Source organism: Phacochoerus africanus, chromosome 1 (genome assembly GCF_016906955.1).
Source record: "Phacochoerus africanus isolate WHEZ1 chromosome 1, ROS_Pafr_v1, whole genome shotgun sequence".
Taxonomy (NCBI): domain Eukaryota; kingdom Metazoa; phylum Chordata; class Mammalia; order Artiodactyla; family Suidae; genus Phacochoerus; species Phacochoerus africanus.
Genome location: NC_062544.1, coordinates 72,169,179 through 72,192,751, shown reverse-complemented (window position 1 = coordinate 72,192,751; position 23,573 = coordinate 72,169,179). Strand labels below are relative to the sequence as shown.

The following is a 23,573-nucleotide window of genomic DNA, read 5'->3' as shown; positions in this document are numbered from 1 at the left end:
TAAGAAATAAAGACAAGTCAATCATAAGTCTCTGAAGCTTATGAAAATTGGAGGATAATCTTTTCAGAACACATTGTTTTCAGTGACGCACATGATTTGGTGACTTCCATGTTAAAAATATACAAATTATACTGAAGCATAAATCAATCAGCAAAATTATGGACAGCCAATTTTAGGTACTGGAATAATCAGAATGGCTGATAAAAAAGAACTAAAAAAATGAGAGACAAAGAAAGAGTAGAGTTCCTCAACGCTTTGTATAGGATAAAGTTTGTAGTCACTATTAAAAACTAAGTCTTTCCCTGACATATAGATGATCTGAGCATATCTTAAGACATTCAGTCTATCCATTTCTTTAAGAAGGGGGTTCTTCTGTTAAAGTAAAGGCGGGCAGGCAGGACAGAGACCACAAGTCTCCATAGTTCAGAGCAGTTGTGCAAACGGGTGCACAGAAGTTGCATACATCATAGTGCAAGCAGCAAATCCCCATGCTCCATCAGTTTTGTATGGAGAAAAAAATTGGGGAGGGCAAAGAAAAACGGTACATACAAGTCCATGATGGCATGGTATTTTGGAAATATCTCATGTCATTTCAACACAAGACAAAGCTAATTATATGTGTCACACAATAACAGGGTGTGGGTCTCAAGAAACCACCCAGAAAAGTGGAAAAAAGAGGTCGTGATTACCTTCACCAGTTTCATTTTGCAGTGCACCACCCCTAGAAATCAGAGTCATACGTGATTGTGAACCATTTCGTTTAGTTTTGCTTTTGAAAGGAAACCACAAAATATGGAAACAAATATCATTGTTTGGCATAATTCAGGTATTCTTCATTAAACAGTACACAGACTTTATTGAGCAATTGAAAATATACACAAGAAACAATAGCTTTTTCTCCGTATTTTTTTAATTTGATTTTCTTCTGATTAAATAACCCAGTTTCCATCATGAAAAGGGCACTTGTTTCTCACAGCTGTACTCAGCTTGCTCAGTTCCAAGTACTGTTTCCAAGCTTCTTCTTTGCCATTGCTGAGGTTATATCTCCACTTGCTCAGGAAGCAAATTCTAGAAGGTTCCAAGAACTGACCCCCCCCTAAGTTGTTCTTTCAGATTCGATTTCTCCATAGAGTTCAGCTAACTTTTTAAACTCGGGTCCCCAGTCTCCAAGGTACTGATAATCCTGGTCTGATTGCGTGGTGGCTGAATCCAGCGAACTGATGGACCCAGCTTCCGACCTCTGACCCTCATAGGCATAAGTCTGAAGAGAGTCATAAGGGGGAACGCTAGGGTCTAGGTCGGCTTCCGCCAATCTTTGCTTAATAAATTCCTGAACATCTATACTTTCCAGGGTGGCCAACGTCTGGTGCCTGGGAGTGAGTTTCACTTCTGGTCTGATGTCTCTCCGATACTTGAGCTCTTCAGCAGCAGATGGGTTCCTCAAGGCAGTGATGTCAAAAGCCTCCGTGTCTTCCTCGCCGCCGCCCTCATCATCGTAAGTGACCACATTCTCCCGCACATCCTCCTCTGAAATGATCAGGGGTTCTTTTTTGCTGCGTCTCAGGGTGATAAAAAGAACTACAATTGCTAAGGAAAAAAGGAAAGAGGGTGGAGAGTTAGAAAAAGAAGAAGGGGATTCTTGGAGATTGGGTATAAGCAATTCCCAACCACTGTTACTACATTCCATTTAGGCTTTCAGGGTAATGCAGCCCTAATCTCTGCACCCTCTGAATTCCACTGCAAGATTTTTTAATGTTTCAAAGAATGTAGAAAATGATGGTCCCTATAAAACACTGGAAATCGCTGTTCTTCTGCAGAATGTCATGATACATTTTCAGCTATGCTCTCAGGATTCATGACTCATGGTGTAGTCTAACAATTCAGTGTCTACACTGAGGGAAATAGATGGAGAAGCAATATGAAATTTTGACTGGAAAAATAATGGTGTGTGGGGGTCTGTCTTTAGATCCTTAATCCTTCTAGGGAGATAGACTATTATAGGAAGGATATTTTCAGTTTCTGTAAAATAAAAAGAAGGAGTCCCAACACATTTAACCCTTTCCTTTTGTTGCTTTGTCAGAAACCATGGTTGATCTCTTTTGTCCGTTATTCTTCAGAATAATATTATCATGGATCAATAGTTGTGTTTATCAGGCTTCAAAAGATATTATTTTATTTGTTCACAATTTATGTTTCATAGGAATTTTTCTGTTATACAATTCTCCTTACATAATTTTTTTACTCAATTCTCTAAGCAGAGCTGGAGATTCCTAGTGTTTTAAATGAGGAAACTAAGACAGTGAGATGACATGAATAAATATCATGGAACTGGAAGATCATACAAATGGTGGGTGGCAAAGCTTGGGCTGTAGTTTAGGGCTTCTCACATCAAAGATGATGATGTTTCCATTACCGTATTCCACTTCATTAGTTTAAAAATATAGAACAAGGAACTGTGCGACCTGTCAGACCTGTGCATTACAGTTAACTTTGCCGTATAAAGTGAATAGATGACCAATAATGTAACCATTGGATAAATCAATAGAAATAGGTCTTGGATATTTCACTTTGGCTGTTTTTCAGAAGTTTCAAATTATGTAATTTGATGGTATTAAACCATTACTAAATAGAAAGAATTATTTCTACTTTGTGTCATTATGCCCAATATCTTTTACTTCATCTCTATAGAGGGTTTTCTTCTTGGTTAGCTGACATTCTAGGCTTTATGATAATTATTAGGTTCATTAGTATTTAAACATTCCTCACAACATAATAACCAGAGAAGAATATTCAGATGGAATGTAGGGTTGTGAGATGTAACAAATAATGTGTGACAACCAATTAAATGTGGATTTAAGATGAATAACAACACAAATATATACATACATATTATATATGTATAATATGAGATGAAACAACAAACATGTATACTATATGTATATATAAACACTATATATTTGTGTACATACACACATGCATATATACAGTATGTGTGTATGTATATCTAAAATTGGGTATGTCCCATGCAATATGCAAATATCTTATGAATGCATTAAATATATATATGTCCCAATGTTATGCATGGGGAATATATATGTATACTATAGCATAAATATATATATAATAAGTATGTTATAGCATAATATATACATATAACATATGTGTGTCCTATGTAATATATCTGTAGATATATGTTTTCATATACACACGTGTATACTTTTTATCTAAGTTCAGATTTGTATATCATATTTTGTCTATTCATTTATGTCCGTAAACTATATTTTATCTGGCAATCTTGATTATATGTAATTTTTAACAAATGATCATAAAGCAACAGATACCAGGTTAGCTGTCCTCTAATAAAGAACATACTTGACACCCTTGAAACCACCATTTTACTCCTCACCTCTAAAAAGTAACTTTTAATTTTATTATTGTTTCCTTGCTTCTCTTTGTAGTTTAAACTCTTTTTATGTATGCCTCTAAACAACACATAAGTTTAGCCTGTATTTGAACTGGATATCATAACATATATTTGCCTTTAAGTCTTGCAACTATGGAGAGAAAGAGGACCAGATATTCAAGCCGGAAGTCTACTGTATGTGGAAAGAGAGTACTGGGAGGGATCTAATTTTTCAGAGAAGAGGCAAGTGAGAGTCTGGCAGGAAAAAAGGGAGGAAAAAATGACAGGGAGTTCCCATCATGGCTCAGTGGAAATGACTCTGACTAGTATCCATGAGGACACAGGTTCAATCCCTGTCCTCACTCAGTGGGTTAAGGATCCAGTGTTGCCATCAGCTGTGGTGTGGGTCACAAATACAGCTCAGATCTGGTGTTGCTGTGGCTATGGTGTAGGCCAGTGGCTACAGCTCTGATTCTACCCCTAGCCTGGCAACCTCCAGATGCACAAGTGTGGCTCTAAAAAGACAAAAAAAAGGCAAAAAAAAGGCCTTTTTAGGGACAATCAGGTAATCATCTGGAAATGTGTGGAATAGAAGGATTTTTACTAGGAAATGGGAAAGTGTAATGAGGAGATTATAGCAGACATGGGGAATCATTGAGTTGTTGGGTTTGGAAAGGAGTGATTCCAGTAAAAGCAGAAAATGAAATGCAGATGCTACATGCGATGTTGCTTCATAAATGTTCTGCTACAGAAAACAATAGTTTCCCATTCATGTTACTTATTCTTCAAAGACATTCTCTAGAATAGCACTTTATTTTGGGGGGGGGGGAGAAAATCTTTCACTGAGTACAGTCAATATGCATTTAATACCTCACTGTTTATTTTAGTGTAATCCAGCATATATCTTTCTAAATCAGTGGCCTAAGCAGTATCCTCAAGTATATGCCCTTCATTCTATATTAACATCCACTATATATTTCCGCTCATCTGTGTAATTAAGTGAGGAGGCTGTTCTGGATTAAAATATCTATTTCTACAGAAGGCCTAATTTATTATAGTAAAATGTCTTACTTTTATCAGTAAGTCAAGTGATTTTCTTTTGTGTCAAAATGTTTGTCAATTTATGTCAAGGAAATGTATGTGCACGTATAAAGGGAGAATGTGATCAATATAAGTTTGGAGGTAATTTTCATCCTTCACCAATACCAGTATTGTATTTGCCTAAAGAAACATAGTGGATAATGCTGGGTTTATTATTATGATAGCTCATGTTTGCTTATTCCCCCAGAATTACAAAAATATTCTTGATATATATATGCTTTTATTCAAGATCAAATTTAGAATTTTACATCTATTTCTTTTCTGGGCAAAGAGAGTTGCTGGCCAGTGACAAATGATTCCTAGGTTTGTTACATACCTATTTAATATAAAGATCAATATTTAATTAATCTTACAATCTGGGACATTTTTTAAGGGTAGAAGGGGATTTCCCTTATAATTACATCAGGATATCAGGACAAATATGGACATATGGTCCCTTTAGTCAAAGGCAAATTCAGATCAAATCAGAGAAAAATGTGGAAGCATGGAATGAGAAGGTGTGCTTCTATTGAACTGCTTTACATTCCTGTTTGTTAGTAGATGTTTCTGGGGCAGATGGTACACAGCAGACTTTGCGTTAACAATTTGTGTGTGGATGAACAAAGGAATAATCTCCATGAGATTGATAATATGGCATTGTGTTAAGTGAATCTTCAGGAATAGTAATAGCCTCACTGGGAAAATAATTTTACTTTTTTCAAATAAGCTAATGGCTATTAGTAATAGCAAACACCTAATTTTTCTTGAAACCATCTCTCTCTCTCTCTCTTTTTTTTTTTTTGTCTTTTTAATACACCACAGCTCATGGCAATGGCAAATCCTCACCCCACTGAGCAAGGCCAGGAATTGAACCCGCATCCTCATGGATACTAGTTGGGTTCATTAACCACTGAGCCATGACAGGAACTCCAAAACCATCTTTTAATATTTAAAAGCTAAACTTTTTTCCCAAAAATTCCAAGACCACCTTTACTAAAAGAGAATGAGTGAAGAAAATAATTATAAATATATATTTGAGAGTTAAGTCCTTATTTAAAAACTGGCAGGAAATAAGTAAATGGAAATAAGTCCCCAATAATCTATCAAACCATTCACATATAACAAGGTAGAGCTTCTCTCACTGGTTCATATGAGAAAATATAATGTGACAGAGCCATGGTATTATATTTAAAAAAAGAGATAAAGGGCTGTCCTTTGTTCAAAATTATATTATAAATGACTTCTGGTATATAATCTGGAATGAAACTCAATAAACTGTAGTATTTTTGACATATCTTTATTTTCATGAATATTTTAATTTTTGTTGGTATATTTCTTTTTTCTCCTCTTTAAGATTGGCCAGGATTTTAAAGCCATGTGATTCTTTTTATATTAAAAAAATTTAAATGAATTTATGGTGTCATTAAGTTATTTTATTCACAAAGGAATTCAAATTTGTGGAAACAGTTTTCTATTTGTTTTCTCCTATATCTTATTTACTTATTTATATTATCATTCCAGTGCTTGGAGTACTAAGGGGCTTTGAGTTTTCATAACTTAATTTTAATACATTATGTACTGACTCCTAACATACTTCCCCCAAATACTTCACATAGCAGATTTTTTTACCCCTAAATATCACTTGATTCTTTTTTATGCCATCATATGTTAGCACTAAATTTGGTAGAATGAGGTGGCCCAAATCAGGGAGGTTATTTTTATTCACTTCTGAGTCATAACTGATAATGACATTTCTCACTACAACTTATTTTTTCAAGCCCAGGGGAGCCCAGAAGGTCATTGTAAAATACCTCTGATGGCAAACAAGTTGGCAGTTATCTTCTCATCAATTCCACTTCCTCCCCTAGTCCCTCATCCTCCTCTCATCACATCCACCTGGATCCCCATTTAGAAGGAAATTTACATCCAAGAGCAGGAGCAAACTATGTGGTGGACTTATCTATGTCAGCTGCCTACACAGGACCTCAAGGGTAGCTGGAAGAGGTCTGATGCCGATCCTGATTCAATGATCTCTTGCACCAAGTGGGATTTAGGTTTGCTCTGCCAACAGTTCTGGTTCCTCTGAAGAGTAACGGGGTGGGGAAAGAAATGTCAGATCTCTAGGAGGGCAAGAGGATCCAACAACCACCTCTCCCCCCAGTACCATACTGATTGCACTGTGAAGGCTCACTCTAAATTCTCTCCTATCCACTCCATAAAATGGATCTGAAAAATGTAATCCTCACAAAATATAACTCACAATGTATACATGTAGCATTTAAAGTCAGGCCCTTTGGTTTTCAAGCATCATTTTCTGATAATCAATTCTATACATAGATGGAGTCTGACAACACTGTAGAATATTGAATCATATTTAACCTATAATAAAACATAACTAAGCACCACACAATTTTACAGATGACCCAAAGGTCATTCTAGTTAAAACTTCATTGTCACAGATTCAGAATAAGTGAGAGACTGAATGGATCTCTGAGATCACCCAATTAATTAGTGGAAAAACAAGGGCTAAATTTCCATGATCACAGTCATTTTTATAAACAAACAGCTACTAATTAAAATATTTTTCAGTATGAAAATATTAATTTCATAATTTATTTAGCCGTTAAGGTTGAATGCTATTTTAGAATAACAAGTTTTAAGATAAAATATTGCTACCTCTGGTGTCATTGATATTTTTCTTGAAAACAATGAGCTCACATATTAACCAATATTATTTCAAAATTACAAATGATATTTTGAGTCTGTGGGCTAGATATTTCCTGAATAACTATAAGAACCTTGACAATGCCATGACAAATATCAATGACACTGACACTATAAATATTGATTGTTTAAACCTAAGCTTAAGAAATTCTGCAACCTTTGGATAAAACTATAAATACACATTTGAATTTTACTAAAAATTAGAGTAGCCAAAAGACCAAATAGCACCCTTGTTTCATTAGCCCTGAGGGAGAACATAAAATTTAGAAATGTTCTCTTATTTATCCCAGAGGGGAAACAACATTTTCATAAAGTCAATTAAAGGGATGTATCATTTCATGAAATAATGTTATTTTACCTAATGCACCTAAATGTACCTTATACTGATGCTTTTCAGTTTTTAAAGGTTTTCATCTTAGTATGCAAAAATAATTTTATGATGATAAATAAAAACAAAATCCAAAAGGAGTTACTTCCACCAACTGAAATGAAATATCTTTCAGAATAAAGACTCTGGAAGAACTTATATTAATGTTAGAATTTTTTTAATTGAAGTATAGTTGACTCATAAAATGTCACTGAGTTTTATTCTTTGCATTTTCAGTTAGGAATCCCAGAGGATTTAATGTTTGTAATTGTTTTTATTCCTCTGAGTTTTCATTTTGTCCTTTTTTTTGGTTTGTGGTTTGGGAGTTTTAATTTTCAAAGACAAAAAGGTAAGTTGTTCATTTCTAAATAAAATAGCAAAAATATTTAAATAGTCAATATGTAAATGAATAAAATCCAGAAAGCCTGGTTTTCCTGGCTGCTATCTCTGCCAGGCTTCTACCACAAACGGCCATACTCCAATGAAATTGTTCCACCATGCTCCATGAAGTTCAACTGAAGCTTTTTTACTCCACAATTTACTTAACTTTTGAGCAGGTTTTAACATTGTTGAATGCTCCATCCTCTTTGATACACTTATTTTCTTTGACTTTTAGGAAATTATGCTTTACTAATTTTGTTGCTTCTATTATTTCTCCTTTGCTTTCTCTGCTATTTCATCCTGCTTGATTTAGCAATCCCAGTGGAGTTTGTCACACTCAATCAAAGGTTATCCTCTTTCTCTTTATATTCTGTCTCTGTTTTGACTTCAACAAAATGCAATTCTGGTGGCCTCCAGGTCAGGGAAGATCAGGGCCCACATTCAGCAAGAGATGGAAAGTCTTCTTTGATACTGTTTTAATTCAGTCAACCTATGTAGTTTATACTGGGTCACTTAAAAAAGAAAGTTTAGCTATTTTATGTGTGTAACTGAGCAGGACTCTATGCTCAGGGTCCTTCCTGGGGCAGGCCCTTCCCGATATCCTGTGCTTTAGCTCCTCTCTGAGGTACCTAGATAATAGTATCTGATGAATATTTCCTGAGTTGTTTTACAGATACTAAAACCATCACCAAGTGGAAGAAATTAACTACTAGATGTTCATGAATTCTCAGAACTACTGGTGCCTAAGGATTGATAATGTGACCCCATGACATCACTCTGTTAACCAACCATCAGCTAATCAGAGTTGTGCATTAATGTATCACTTACTGTGCAACCCCTGCTTGGCTTTTAAAAGGCTTTACAATTTTGAGTTTGGGGAGTTTGGGATATATTTTGGGCATAAGCCACCCATTTCCTTTCATGGCCCCGCAATAACCCTTTCTCTACTCCAAACTGATGTTTCAGTTTGTTTGGCCTCACTATGTGCTGAGCACAAGGACCTGTGCTAAGGTGTTTAGCCCACTTAATGAAGATTTTGGTAAATATTTTCATCATGTGATTTGCATCCTATTGCCCAAGATCATTTTTTATTTTACCTAAGATGTCTTGATATTATCACCAGTTATTTAGCCCCACTTCTGAGTATGCTGGTCCAAATTAAGCTATGTCTGAGTGAGACGCATGTCATATTCCTAATTGGTTTGCCTGCATGCATTCTTGCCATCATGAGGGCTGTTCTCTGCTTCATTCATTTCTTTTTTCAAAATGCAAATTTTATGGTGGGACACTCTTGCTTTAAACTTCTCTTTACACTGCTAGAACAAAGCTAGAGGGTAAGAACATACTGGGAAAATACACATGCACCCATTTTAAATTATAAAGGAAAAGATCCTTTGGAGTTCCCTTTGTGGCTCAGCATAACAACCCGACTAGGATCCATGAGGATGTGGGTTTGATCCCTGGCCTCCCTCAGTGGGTTAAGGATCCGGTGTTGCCGTGAGCTGTGGTGTAGGTTGCAGACACAGCTCAAATCCTGAGTTGCTGCAGCTGTGGTGTAGGCCAGCAGCTGTAGCTCCAATTCCACCCCTAACCTGGGAACTTCATATGCTGTGGTTGCGGCCCTTAAAAAAAAGCAAAAAAATATATATAAAATTTATATAAATAAAAATAAAATTTAAAAAGTAAAGCAAAATATTATATCTGCCTTTCTTATAAAAAAAATATGGATCCACTGTCCTGTTTTGTATAGTGATTCTAAAAAGTTTCTAGTAATATTATTCCAAATGCAATTGTGATGAGTTCAGTTATTAAAAAGATAATATAAAAATTACAGTAAATATTTTATTTTCTATTAAAATGCAATATTATGCAAAGATAAACTAAAAAATTCTATTAGTTTTAATTTAAAATTTGATATCTCTGAAGCCAAAATTATTTAGACTCACTCCTTTAAAATTCAGCTAAGTTTGATGACCAACTAACATTTTAGACTGATAGAAATTTCTATAAGAAATGTGTTCTTTTTAATTGGTATTCAGATTCATTGTAGAATGATGCCACTTATGTTCTCTGAAATAAATTGTAAAAGCTCTTTCAATATGGGATTTAGAATATTTAATATCAATTATTTCTAAAATAGATCCTTTCCAAAAATATTTCTCTTATCCCATCCCTCTTCTGATGTTTCAACTCTTTCCTCACATTTTTTTAAATTTTATAATGATTTTTCTTTTTTCCATTATGGCTGGTTTACCGTGTTCTGTCAATTTTCTACTGTACAGCAACATGACCCAGTCACACATACACGTATACATTCTTTTTTCTCAAATTATAATGCTCCATCATAAGTGACTGTGTATACTTCCCAATGCTATACAGCAGGATCTCATTGTGGAGTGGGATGGATTGGGAATTTGGGGCTAATAAATGCAAACTATTGTCTTTCTTCACATTTAAACCAAATTATTTATAGATTAACTATGATATTGAGAAAGTTAATTAAGAGAAAATCAGTGCAGCCATATTTTGTTATCACATAATGCATTCCTGATTCTAAGGTTTTGTCAAAATGACTCTTGCTGTGTCTCTGTCTCTTTCTCTTTTCTAACACACCAGTGAAGGGTACACTTAGAATTTCCATCTTATGTTAGGACTTAAAATGACTTACCTAGGAGAATAACAACACACAGAAGGATAGCGATTAAGGCTCCTGTACTCAAACCAGCCGAGGACAGGAAGGCTTCTGCATGGCAGGTCCGCACGCGCCCATCTCTCTCGCATGCACAAACCCTGATGGTGAGGGTGCTGCTGCTGCTGAGAGAGGGGATTCCACCATCAGAGATCATAATGGGGAGATAATACACATCCTGAATAGTTCGACTAAATCTCCTCCGCCTTGTCAGAATGCTGGCTGTGTTATCTATGACAGACATAAGCAGAACAAAATGTACTTAGTAAAGCCGCCATTAAAGATTCACATTTCCTTTAATGGATAAAATGGGCATGTGTGATTTTATTTTTCCATTTCTGAAATGGACAAGGGATCATGAAGGGAACATTATTAATGACTAATTAATACTGGTTCTCAATTTGAGGAAACTTAGTGAAAAATTAATTGGGCCTGGACTAAATTGGAGGGGAGATAGTGGGTGACAGGGGTGGTAGGAAGCAATAAGCCTTTTGGGCATGGACATAATAGCCAAAGGATGGAAAAGGATACATAGATACCAAATCATTGGATGAACCAGTGGCCTCTACCCCAAACCTAGTGACTCCGAATATAAAGCATAGACTTATATTAGATAGAATTATACATTTTAGCAAATTATTCAGGTGAGGCTAATATACAAAAATGTGTAAGAAACATTGATACTGATCATGTGTTTATGAAGACATCCCATCAATTGTGCTTTAGACTTGTAATCTGAAGTACTCTTGTTACAGTGGGCACACCATGGAAAAGGTAATGATGAAGAAAAGAGTTAATTCCATTTTCACGTACTTTTAAAATGCTACATACTATAGTAAATGATCACATGATGTGTTTTAATCAATCCATACAACCCTCTAAGGGGGAGGATGTTAAATTCCTTACATTTTGCAGAAAATCATTTTTACCAGGAATAATAATTTTAAAATAAATAATCTGAATCCCAGAGGGTACATGTCACCAAATCACAAAGCTAGTGAATAATCAAGCTACAACCCAAGAAATTCCAAAACCACAATGTCATGCTGCTTCTCCTCTGTTAGTTCACTTCTATTTGCTCCCAGTGGCCTCAGGTACACATAGTTTGTTTTTACCTTAACATTGCGATTCCTCATTCTGTGTCTATTTGCTAGAAGACCCTTTTGGTTCACACTTGAATGTGCTGCTCAAAATCCCTGTGTAGAATGACTTGTTGCCCTAGCTGTAGACGGCCATTTGCCCCAAGGTCACACCTTCTGAATCAACACATAACCAATGACCCATTTCTGCTGCATGCAGAAAATCCTGAAGGGTAAATTTAGTTCTTGAGCTTTCCCTTGAGATCAGCTATGGACACTTTAAAATTGTATGTCAGTTCAATTTCTCACTCTGTCCTTCTTTCTTCCATTCCCAGTGTGGTCCACATGTTTCCATCACAAAAGGGCACACTCCAGTAACCATCCTTTTCTCAAAACTCCAATTCAGAGCCTGCTTCCCAGGGGATCCAACCTATGACCACACCTATGACTTAATTATTTTATCTAAAAAATTAATAAATCATTGGACAATCACTTTTAGGGATTCTTTTCCTTGTATCAGTTTCTTTTTTTCTGAAAATTGGAATCCTATTACTTATGAGATGTTTATGATAGTCAATACCTATGTATTATGATACAATACCTTACAGCTATATTTTCTTGATTATACATTGCAACTAATGCAGTAGAAAGATAATACATTTTTCAAAGACCCAATGTAATACAGATAATAAAACATGAATAATTTATATTACAGATGTAAATAAAAATTACATATACACATAAAACACCCACAAATGTATTGTGTTGAAGGTTTGTAATAACATAAAAATAAATAACCTAACAAGTTACTAAAAATATCCTCTTACCTGGTAGAAGAGAAAATTTTTTAAAGGTATATTAATTGCCTACTCTGAAGCAGGTTTCAGAATGATCAAAGAAAAAGAGGAGAAACTGCATCACATGTGTTTTAAGAGTATAACAGTTACAGGTACTTTCCCCCAAATCTTTGAAACCTTTGAATCAGCACATCCATCCCTTGTAGGATGTTCCATCAAGATTAATACAAACTTGCACAATTTCTTAATTTAAGGAAAAGTTATGTACCAGTATTCAAAAGCACAGACGTGTTTGAGCATTTCAACTGCTGGTCCTCTGAAGATGAGATACAAGACATGGTCCCTGCTCTCAGTTACAATCACAGTGCATGAAATGACCAGGTAGCATGCAGGGGTAGTGAGCACTCCCTTTTATGGCTCTAGTCCAGTGTCCACTTTGCACCCCCTGGAAGCATGCTCTTTTTCAAGTTATTTATTGGAAATGCAATCCAAAACATGATCAGAAAAAAAAAGGAAAGACAGGGTATGTTTCTACGGTACTTTAAGTTTTCAACAAGAAAGCTCTCAGACATGGAGACATGAAAATACTCTTTCGTTTTTCCAGCTGAAGGTTGACTTTCTCAAAGAAAAGAGGATTCAGGAAGCAAAGAGCTTCCCACCTAGAAAGGCTTAGTACAGCAGAATAATGAGCTCTTGAGCTCTTGACAGGGGATACTGTGTACTTTACTGGAACAGCAGAAAATGTACTTGGTAGTAGGCTCACGGAACTTGAACAAGAAAACTGAAGTAAAATGAAATGGATAAGAATATATATATATGTGTGTGTATATATATGTATATGTATGTATATACACACACATACATATACATATACAATGTATACTTCTTGTGAATAAAATTTGTCATGCTGAAACTGAAATATTAGGTGATAAGAGCAATGCCAAATCTCTAAACTTGAAATATAATGTTTTAAAAAATAAACCAAGTATTATAAAAAGTCTTGTATAAAGTGAATAAAAAGCCAATATGAACTGAATAAACAGAAACCATAGTAGGATATAAAAATATTTGAATAAGAAGTGCTAAATATCGATGTCAAATAAAGGACAGTCTAGTAATGTGTACTCACACTTCGTCCTTAATGCTAACTCTCAAGAGGAGTGTGGATGAAGACAAAAGATTTAGAACACTTGGAAGCCAAACCAATATGGCTAAAGTATTGGATTAGGATTCTAGCAGATTTTTGAACAGCTAGCATGAAAACCTTAAACAAAAAGACAGGCAATAAAGATGTATGTTACATAATAAACTTTGGAAAGTATCATACAAGAGAAATCTTGAGTAACAGCTAACATTTTCAAATATATATACTATCTGAATGAAGCAATGAGGCAATAGACCTAAAGCAATCTAAGAAGCATTCAATGAAGACATGGAAGCTCTATGCATCTCTTTATTGAGAAGACTTCACTGGAATACTATACATAAGTTTGGGTCTACTTTCTTAGAAGTGATGTATTAACCCAATTTAGAAGACCTTGACAGTGATGAGTTAGAAAAATACATCATATGAAGAAATTCTGAAACAAAGAGTGTGAGAATTCTTCATGTCTTGTATGAATTTAAGTATCCAAAGTATCTTAGAAATTCTCCAGAAAAAAATGGGAACTTCTCTTAGTAATAAACCCGTTTCCGAATATGATCAATATATTCCTGACATTCCCAGCAGCTATATTCCTGATGTAATGTGGAAATAGCCTTGAAAGTGTTTTAATCTTTCAAAATAGATGATAGTGCATTATTTATTTTGTTGTATATCCCATTTCTGGTTTATAAAAAGATATGGGCATATATAATAGCAAGTAGGGAGACCACCATACAGATATATAATAGTTGACTCATGTAGATATTTAAAAATATCATTGTCACGACTGAAAGAATCGAAATTTGAAGAACTTTGAAAAAGAGTATCAACAATTTATTTTTGTAGCTATAAGAAGTCCAGGGATTTCATAATCAGTAATGGGGGGGGGGTCTTTCACAAAAAAATATTCATGGTAAAATATAAGGTCATATAAGTAGGTATACTTTCAGCCTCTATATTTCTACAAGGACTGAAGGCTACAGAATACAATAGTAAAATACAAGTAATAAAGTGCTTCTAAACCTTAGATACGATTTTCTTTATTGTTCTTCCAGATATAATTTTCTTGAACTAATAGTACCTGCTGTATTATTTCTTTGTTCAATAATTTGAAAGAAATTGAAGGGTTCTAATCTCCATGCTATTTTCATAAACTATAGCACTGTTTAAGTTAAAATAAGGCATGATTTAAAAATATTCCCTGGAGCAAAAACCAAATCCTATATTAAACTCCAAAATTACCTTATATTTTAGAAAGTATTAAAACCATGTTCTTCAAAACCCTTAAATTATTAGATGCCCATATACTTCCTGCCATTTCAGTGGTTTCCTTATTCGATAATGCAGTCATAAAGAAAAACTTTATCATAAGTATAGCCTAGTAAATGATTAAAATAATATTTCCAAATCTATCTTAACAGCAGAAGCATTTTAGATCTTCAGATATGGTTTTCAAATTGAACTATTTTTTTTAAATCTGTCTGAAGATTAAACTAGGAGACATAACCTTAATTTCCACCAGGCAAATAAATATGCATAGTTCATATTGTTTTCATTTTTATCTGGTCTTCCAGCAGCAACATGATCCATTTGTAATTTAACTATTATTAGAGCCTATGCAGGAAACAATGATCTTTTGCTTTCCTGCAAAATTCTTTTCACATAATAGGTACTTGATAAGTAGCGATTTGAACTATGCTCAGCAGGAACTTGACTTCTGTTACAGTTTCCTTGTTATTCTGTCATGTATTAAGAAATTAAAACTGAAATGAACTAATCTATCTTGATCTCCTCATGATTTCTGCTGAAGGTCTATTATTTTCTCCTGTTACCAACATCCACTTCTTTTAATCTTAGAACTGCCCTAATCTCACTTTTAAGACCCTGGATTCTGCCTGTTCATTTAAGTTTATAAACCTCCTCCTGGCCTCAGGTGTGTTTCTGCCAAACCGCAAATGAATGATCCAATATCATTATGTTCCTATTTGCACCCTTGAAGGTCACCCCTTTGACAATATGCCACACTCCTTTTTGATAATTTTAAAATCCTAAATAAACACAAACATCCATTGTCTAAAGATCTTGATATCAGATTCATAAGTAATGCGGGTTGGTAAATAGTTATAACCATAGGTAATGTAACTTTGACTTTGTTATCATAGGAGACTAGTAATAAATTTATTAAAATCCATATTTTATTAGATGCTATAGAGTAGCTATTCTAAGTTTATTTTGCCATTTTCTTTTTTCTTTTATTTTTGTCATTTTAGGGCAGCACCCATGGCATATGAAGGTTCCCAGGCTAGCGGTCTAGTCAGAGATACAGCTGCAGGCCTATGCCACAGCCACAGCAACGCCAGTTCCAAGCCAAGTCTGTGACCTACGCCACAGCTCACAGCAATCCCAGATCCTGAACCCACTGAGCAAGGCCAGGGATCAAACCAGCAAACTCGTGGTTCCTAATCAGATTCATTTGCGCTGCGTCATGATGGGAACTCCAATTTTGCTACTTTCTTTTGAGCTTTATTCTCCCCCTCAAAGGAGGAAAATATCTCTTTCTGAGAAGAAGCTACCATCTATTATAAACTTATTAAAACCACATTTGAAAAGTTCCCTCTGTGTTGCAACTGGATCAGCAGCATCTCTGAAGCTCCAAGGAGTGCAAGTTCAATTGCCAGTGCAGCATAGTGGGTTAAAGGATCCCATGTTGCTGCAGGTGCTTCATAGGTCACAATAGTGGCTAGGATCTCACCTCTGGCCCAGGAACTTCCATATGCCACAGGGTGGCCAAAAAAAAAGAAAAAAAAAACTTTGAATACTGCTCATTCCTTCTCTTTGCTATTAATTATGCCTATTTATGATATATAAGACTCTGTAGACTAGTGACTTAAAATGAGAACATGAATACATATAAAACAAAAATATGAACCTTGAAGAATGTCAGGAAATCTGCTCATGAGAAAACATATAATTTTTCATAAGGTATTAACTTAGGTGAATACAGTGATAAGAAAAAAAGAGTTTTTAAAATAGAAATCCAACCCCAAATTCAAATAATTCATAAGCATGTCAGTAATATAATATTTGAAGAAACTCTAAAGTACAGATAAGAGCAGTAGTTTACAAAAAAAAAAGGAATATGAACCTCAGGAGAAACCCTCTAGTCATTATTTATCACGTACCTTTAACAAATACCATATTTTTAAGTGGGAAATGGATGAGTCAAAGTACAATAAATTATGTTTGGAGTCATGATATTTATAAACACTGAAGGAAACTGTAAAGATAAATCCTTAGAGAGTTTTAAAAAGTGAACACATAATCCTGTTTTTACAATTATTTAAAATCCTGTTTTAAAGTTCCCTCTGCCTTAAAGCAGAGGTAGAGTTGATGACTCCTGCAGCATTATGTGATTCTGAGCAAGGACGGAATTAAGCCAAAAGTATGTAACCTACATTTTCACAATGGGGAAGAAAAACAAAGTGGCATGGAATGGTAAAATTAGTCATTTTTATTGCTTAGAATATGTATCAGCTTTTTTGTTTCATTTTGCGTTTTTTTTTTCTTTTGCTGTCAGTGTGAGTAGGAGTATAAGAAGGTGATGAGAGATGCAGCGTGACAAACTCATTAGGAAAAAATACGTAGAATTTTTTAAAAATCAACAGAGGTTAAGTCACTAAGGAGAAAATAAAAGCATACTTTTTTTTTTCCTTTTTCTTTTTTCTTTTTAAGGCTGCAGCTGCAGCATATGAAAATTCCCAGGCTAGAAGTCAAATCGGAGCTGCAGCTGCAAGCCTACACTATAGCTATGGCAATCCTGGATCTGAGATGCATCTGCACCCTACACCACTGCTTGCAGCAATGCCAGATCCTTAACCCGCTGGGTGAGGCCAGGGATTGAACCCACATCCCCATAGATTCTAGTCAGTTTCCTAACCTACTGAGCCACAGTGGGAATTCTAATATTTTTCTATGTAGAACAAAAGACTCACTAAAACAAACCATTACATTTGGAGGTCACACTTTCACATTTTAGGGTCATGATGGCTTATGCACTCTTTGCCTTCTCACTAGTCACTAGTCAAGCTTTGAATCTCCCCCCTCCCATAAAGGATAGTGTGGTTCTATCAAATATGATTGGATAGATGCTTGTGAGTGAATACCGAGATTTGACCCGAATGAGAAAGGAGATGCATAGCTGAACAAAAACAGCACATCTCAGCCTTATCACTGACTGTGGGGACTCTGGGCAGAGCTGCTCCTACACCCACGAGAGGATATTTGAGGCATCACTTGCAACTATACTCTCAGGACAGACTGTGTGTGCTATTTTATTTAGGAATGGGAGAAACACTACAAGGTCTCTTGAACCCCTGTGGATAAAAAGAGAATTTTAAATGGTTATAATCTATAGAGAAATTAAGCACATTACACCACCAGCTGTGAGCTCTCATTTGAAGGACAAAAATAAATGTTGGGAATATTGACAACTAGGGATGCAACGATGCCAAGGAAGTACAAAATAAACATAAAATCTCTTGTGGTTACCAAAACGTATCAAACTAAATAACTGCATTTCACTACCAGTGGAGTGTGAAATGTGAAAGAAAAGACCTCAAATACATCTTCTTAACAGCTCATATTCAAATGTGAAAATCTTCCTTTAAGATCAGTGCAATGTGAATTTAGATATTTGTTAGATATTTGTTCACCAAATCCAAACACCACAAAGACAATATTTTATGACAATGGCTATTAAGTATTTTGCTAAAAATTGTGAAACTTATAAATAATGTGACCTTCATTTTTAGAAGTATGTTACAAAGAAATAATAAAAAGTAATAAAACCAAGGGGGAAACATTTTAAATACTGTAATGAGGTGAAAGTGACAGTCTATATTATCTTCTGTTTAATGTAATTGAAAATGGTCATTTTCAACAGTTTGTTCATTATTTTAAAAAGAATGTGCTATTTGACTCCATTCTCTCTTTTGTTTTTCATTTTTAAAGATTGAAAATGTCTACAGAAATGGAAAACACATATCTAAAGAAGAAAACCTAGAGACATAGGTAGCAAGTGTTCTTGATAGCAAATTACCCACATAATTATGATGAGAATTTTCAGTCAGAAAAGCACATTAGATGTGATTTAGAACCCTGCAAACAGAGATACAAATATATGCATAGTAAAAAAAGACCTCTTCCCCTACTAAAATCTGTAAGATTTACAAATGCACTTGACAACTGTAATTAAGCCTAGGAATTAGTATGGTAATTCTCCTTGCATCAAATAAGACCTAGTCCCTAAAGAGGCAGCCTAAAGATCATGAAGCAGAACAGACTTGTAGACTAATGATGATTTGATATTGGTGGATTAGGCTATACTTTTCTACTACAAAAATAATGAAAAAAGGTATTGTATGCACAGACCTCAGGAGTAACCCTAGCCTCACATCGCGACTATAGTTCATTTGCTATAGATATTTGGTTAAAAGTTGAAATTATACAATTAACTTTTTGATGTCAGAATGAAAAGTTTAGCTATCACAAATTGAAGGGAATATAGTTGTAGGAAATACTACACTTTAATCAGAAAACATATCATGTTTTCATTGTTGGTTTAAGGTAATACAATTTTTAATTGCTGTGTTTCCTATTTAATAAGTAAGGGGTCATAACTTGCCAGATACATATTGAAGATCATTGTTTAGTACAATTTTTTCCTTTCAATACAATTTAGTAGTAGAGCAACAAAAGGATTAATGGCAGAGTATCTTATTTATTTTGGGGGAGCACCAAATGTATCATAGTATTTAATACTTAGTGTTTTTAACAGTGAATTAAAACGCCTGTATCTTGGTTTTGCTACATCTCCCTGGCTAAATTCTTAGGACTAATGTTGCATTCTGTCATCTCCATGCTGTCTTCATTCTCCACCTAATTAAAAAGTCTTCTCTGATTTGCCCTGCCCCAAGTCAAATCATGTTCCAATTCTTTTAAAGATATGACTTTTAGTGACTTCTCTAAAGTAACACATGTCACAGCCTTCAGTTGCAAGTTACACTTCATATCTTTATTTTCCCAAATAGATGGGAAGTCCCTTGACAGCAGGAGTTGTGTGTTTTAATTCTTGCATTCTGGACAGCTTAGATCACTGCCTCCTACACAGACAGTGCATAGAGCCTTGAAGATTGAATGGCAGGAGAAAAACAATGTTAACTTAAGAGCTGACTATAGAATTTCTTTCAGAGGAAAAACATTTTAAGAATGAAGAGAATGGTGGTGAATAGTAATATAGTGTGAGGCTGGAGTAGAACATTCTGGGCAGCCAATGTAAAATGTCAGAGAAGAGGATAAGGCTGTGTGTGTGTGTGTGTGTGTGTGTGTGATGTTTTTATTCATTTTAATTTTGATACGTGAGTATATTCTTATTAAAAATATTCAAAGTACATTACATAGACATTCTTTAAGAACTATTGTATTTCCTAAAATACAATTCTATAACAATATTTTCACTGCTTTTATGTGAAATATAACAACACAAATCATTTCCTTATAATACTTAAGTATATTTATTTTAATTATCTTTACTTTTCTGAAATTTATTTTTGTTTTATTTTCATTTGGCTGCTAGCTTTAAATATTTTGTCAGTGGAATTTTCCTATAATTGGAGTTCCCATCATGGCACAGCAGAAACAAATCCGACTATGAATCATGCTGTTGCAGGTTGGATCGCTGGCTTTGCTCAGTGGGTTCAGGATCTGGCGTTGCAGTGAGCTGTGGTATAGGTTGCAGACATAGCTCGCATCTTTCGTTGCTGTGGCTATGGTATAGGCTGGCAGTTGTAGCTCTGATTGAACCCCTAGCCTGGGAACCTCCAGAGGTGTGGCCCTAAAAATCCAAAAAAAGAGGAATTTTGCAATAATTGATACAATTTTTATATTCTCTGAAGCATTTAGTATTTTAAAATATACTTTCCTTATTGTCACATGAATGTTATTGTAAATAGATCTATTTTATTGTATTTTGTTTTTTCAAGAACTGCTAACATGTCATTGACTATTAGTTTGTAATTTTGCAAATGAGTACTTCAGTGCCATTTACTCTCTTTATAATTTTAATTCATTGTCTAGAATCTTGTAAATGTACTTCACAAGTTAGGGAATTTCTCTGGGATTACATACATATTTTAGAATCTTAAACCTGTATATTTCTTTACTCAAAGTAATTCCTTCAGATATTTCATTATTATTTTTTCCATCTATTTATTTAATTTTCAGTTATCATCAGTGCACTCTTTATAATTTGTAGCACTTTGTGTGTGATTTCAAATTCTTTATATTTTGTTCTCTCCTTATAAGAATGAAGCAGTAATAATTGCCTCCCTATCTGCATTTGACAAAAGAGGAAACTGAGACACACTGGGAGCCAGAACTTGGCCTGGCCTCACACATAATCAGCAAAGGAACCAGGTTTCAAATTGAAGCAACCTGTTTCCAAAGTCTAACTCTAAAACATTCTTCTATGTTGCTTATGTAGCTACCTTTTCTTTCATTTTTTTAATTTAATGAATATTTATTGAAAATATTCTCTGTGTCTGGCAGTATGGTAGCAGTTAGGAATATAGCAGTAAATAAGTCAGGCACAAATCCCTGTCCTCATAGAGCTTACGGTCTAAAAGAGGAGAGAGCCCACAGTGTGATATGAGCTATGATGAGGGAAGTACAGGGTGTCATATAACTACTTCTCTCATTTTAAATCATACATCTGCTCTGGTTGATGACTGTGGGGGTATTGGGTGTTAGGTGACTGAAGTGCTGGTCAGTTTGTTCTTTGGGGCACTGAATTGTCCCAGAGTTATGATTCCAAGTATAGATGGAGAAAGTGCTCCCAATACATTGGTGAAAAAGGGAAGTAAGTGGTACGTGATAGGAGCCAGGAGAGGTAGCAAAATGCCACAAGACTCAAATGAGCAGAGAGGTGCCCAAGGACACTGACTCTAACTCCCAGGTCACCAAGAGAAGGAATGATGGAGAAAGCACTGTTCTCTTGGGCAGTGTAGCCTCCTTTATGCTCTTCCTGGTTACTAATTCAGAATTCAGCAGTGTCCATTTGAAATGTATCATCTTTCCAGAATTTTTAAATTGGTAATACTTTCATGTATCAACTCAAAAAATCTTTTTTTTAAGTATGGTTTTCTCTTTCTACTTTTAAGTACACCTCAGTATATGTTAACTGCCTCTCTTCTTCAACCTGCATGACTCTGCAGTGTTCTGTGATTTTCCACTTAGGGAAGTTCTTTGAGTTCTGATTCCCAGAGATTTCTTCAATATAGTAAAATTCAGTTGGGTTAGTACTGAAATTTCCTCTTATGATTCTCAAAGCTACCCTGCTTTGGAGGTAATTTTTTAGGATCCATCCATAGGTTATATTTATTTAGCTGTACATGTTATCTCAGTAAATATTTTTGTAAAATAATGAGTTTGACATCACTTTTTAGGCTATGTTTTCCTTAATTCTGTTATCCCTATCTATCAGATATTTGTCAAGTTGGGCTGCTCTTTCCATGCCCTCTGTTCACCCCTATTCTCGCTAATAGTTTGTGCTTTGAGCACATAGCAGGCATGGAAGAGTAACCGAGAAAACAAAAGCCAGAGAAATAGGGAAAATTTGATTGAATTGGTAAATGGCACAAAGAGTGACAATGTTGTATACCTACTCTCAAAATCCTGAGAAGTTTTGGAGCGAATCTTGGTCTTGCCAGGATGGGATTCTGAACCCATTTTAATTAAATTTTTAAGAACAAATGTCTGTAGCTTATCAGCAAACAACCAGGCAGCCAGCATCTCAATGGCAATTAGATTGTTAATGAACTGTGTACTTTCTTCCAAGTCCAGTTTATATCTCAACTATTTAATGAAACTTGCCAAATGGTTCTGGCAGTATAAAACGTGGTCTATATAAAACTGTAGTTTTTGACTAGCCAACACTCCCACTCCCTTGTCAGTAACTAAGAGAAAAGACCAAAATCTTCAAAGAAATTTCTGTTTAATGCCATTAAAGAAATGCTGAAGTAAAAGAAGTTGAGGGGTAACATTCCAGAGAGGGCAAAAAAACTGTGTAGAGGTGAACTGTTGATTACAGTGTTCCTTGTTTATGCTAGGAACTCAAAAGAAGCTGGAATTCCAAGTGGGGACAGTGAAAATAGGAGAAGTTTTAGAAGGCTCCTTTGGCCTGCAATCATATTGGAAATTGAAGGACCTTAAACACAGGGATGATTCTCCTTACAGGTATTTGTTAAAGTGAAAGCTTAAAGTTAAATTGAAAGTTTCATAGAGATCTAAGACACTAAATAGGAAAAGCCCTGGAAGACAAAGAAGAGATTTTTTTCTTCCATCTCTTCTTTTTGAACAGACAATGATGGCCCTCCTGCACAAATAGGCTCTCAATTTAAAGCCCTTGAGGGCCATGCCCTAGAGACAGATAAATCAGAGATAGACTGAATCTAAACAAAAACTGCAAGTTAGCATTGATTTAGCTCTAACCCAATTGGATTGAAGTAAGCCATACCTCCTTTTATCTTGGCTTTGCTTAATTGTGCTGTGCAGATATTATGTTTTTTACAAATTGAAGGTTTGGGATAATCCTGTATCCAGAAAGTCTCCTGGTGCCATTTTTCCAACAGCATTTGCTCACTTGTGTTTGTTTCTGTGTCACCTTTTGATAATTCTACTAATATTTCAAACTGTTTCACTATTAGTTTATTTGTTATGGTGATCTATGATCAGTGACTTTTGATAGTATATTGCAAAAACATGATTCACTGAATGTTCAGATGGTGGTTAGCATTTTTTAACAATAAAGTAGTTTTTATAAAGTGTGTGCTTTTTTAGGCATAATGCTATTTC

At 35.0% G+C, this 23,573-nt stretch overlaps 1 protein-coding gene across 4 annotated transcripts in view; it reads right to left on the bottom strand.

Annotated features, from left to right (window-relative positions):
* Positions 1–829: 829 nt before the first annotated feature.
* Positions 830–23,573, bottom strand: part of CDH18 (cadherin 18) — a 721,675-nt gene continuing 698,931 nt past the window's right edge. For 2 of the 4 annotated variants that reach the window (XM_047767725.1, XM_047767715.1), the window contains exons 11-12: positions 10,624–10,875; positions 830–1,587 (exon numbers count right to left, since the gene is read on the bottom strand). In XM_047767725.1, the coding sequence (XP_047623681.1) occupies positions 1,097–1,587; positions 10,624–10,875 (743 nt within the window). In that variant the 3' untranslated portion in view covers positions 830–1,096. The remainder of the gene's footprint in view (positions 1,588–10,623; positions 10,876–23,573) is intronic. The other 2 variants (XM_047767734.1, XM_047767743.1) reach the window with 2 other exon arrangements.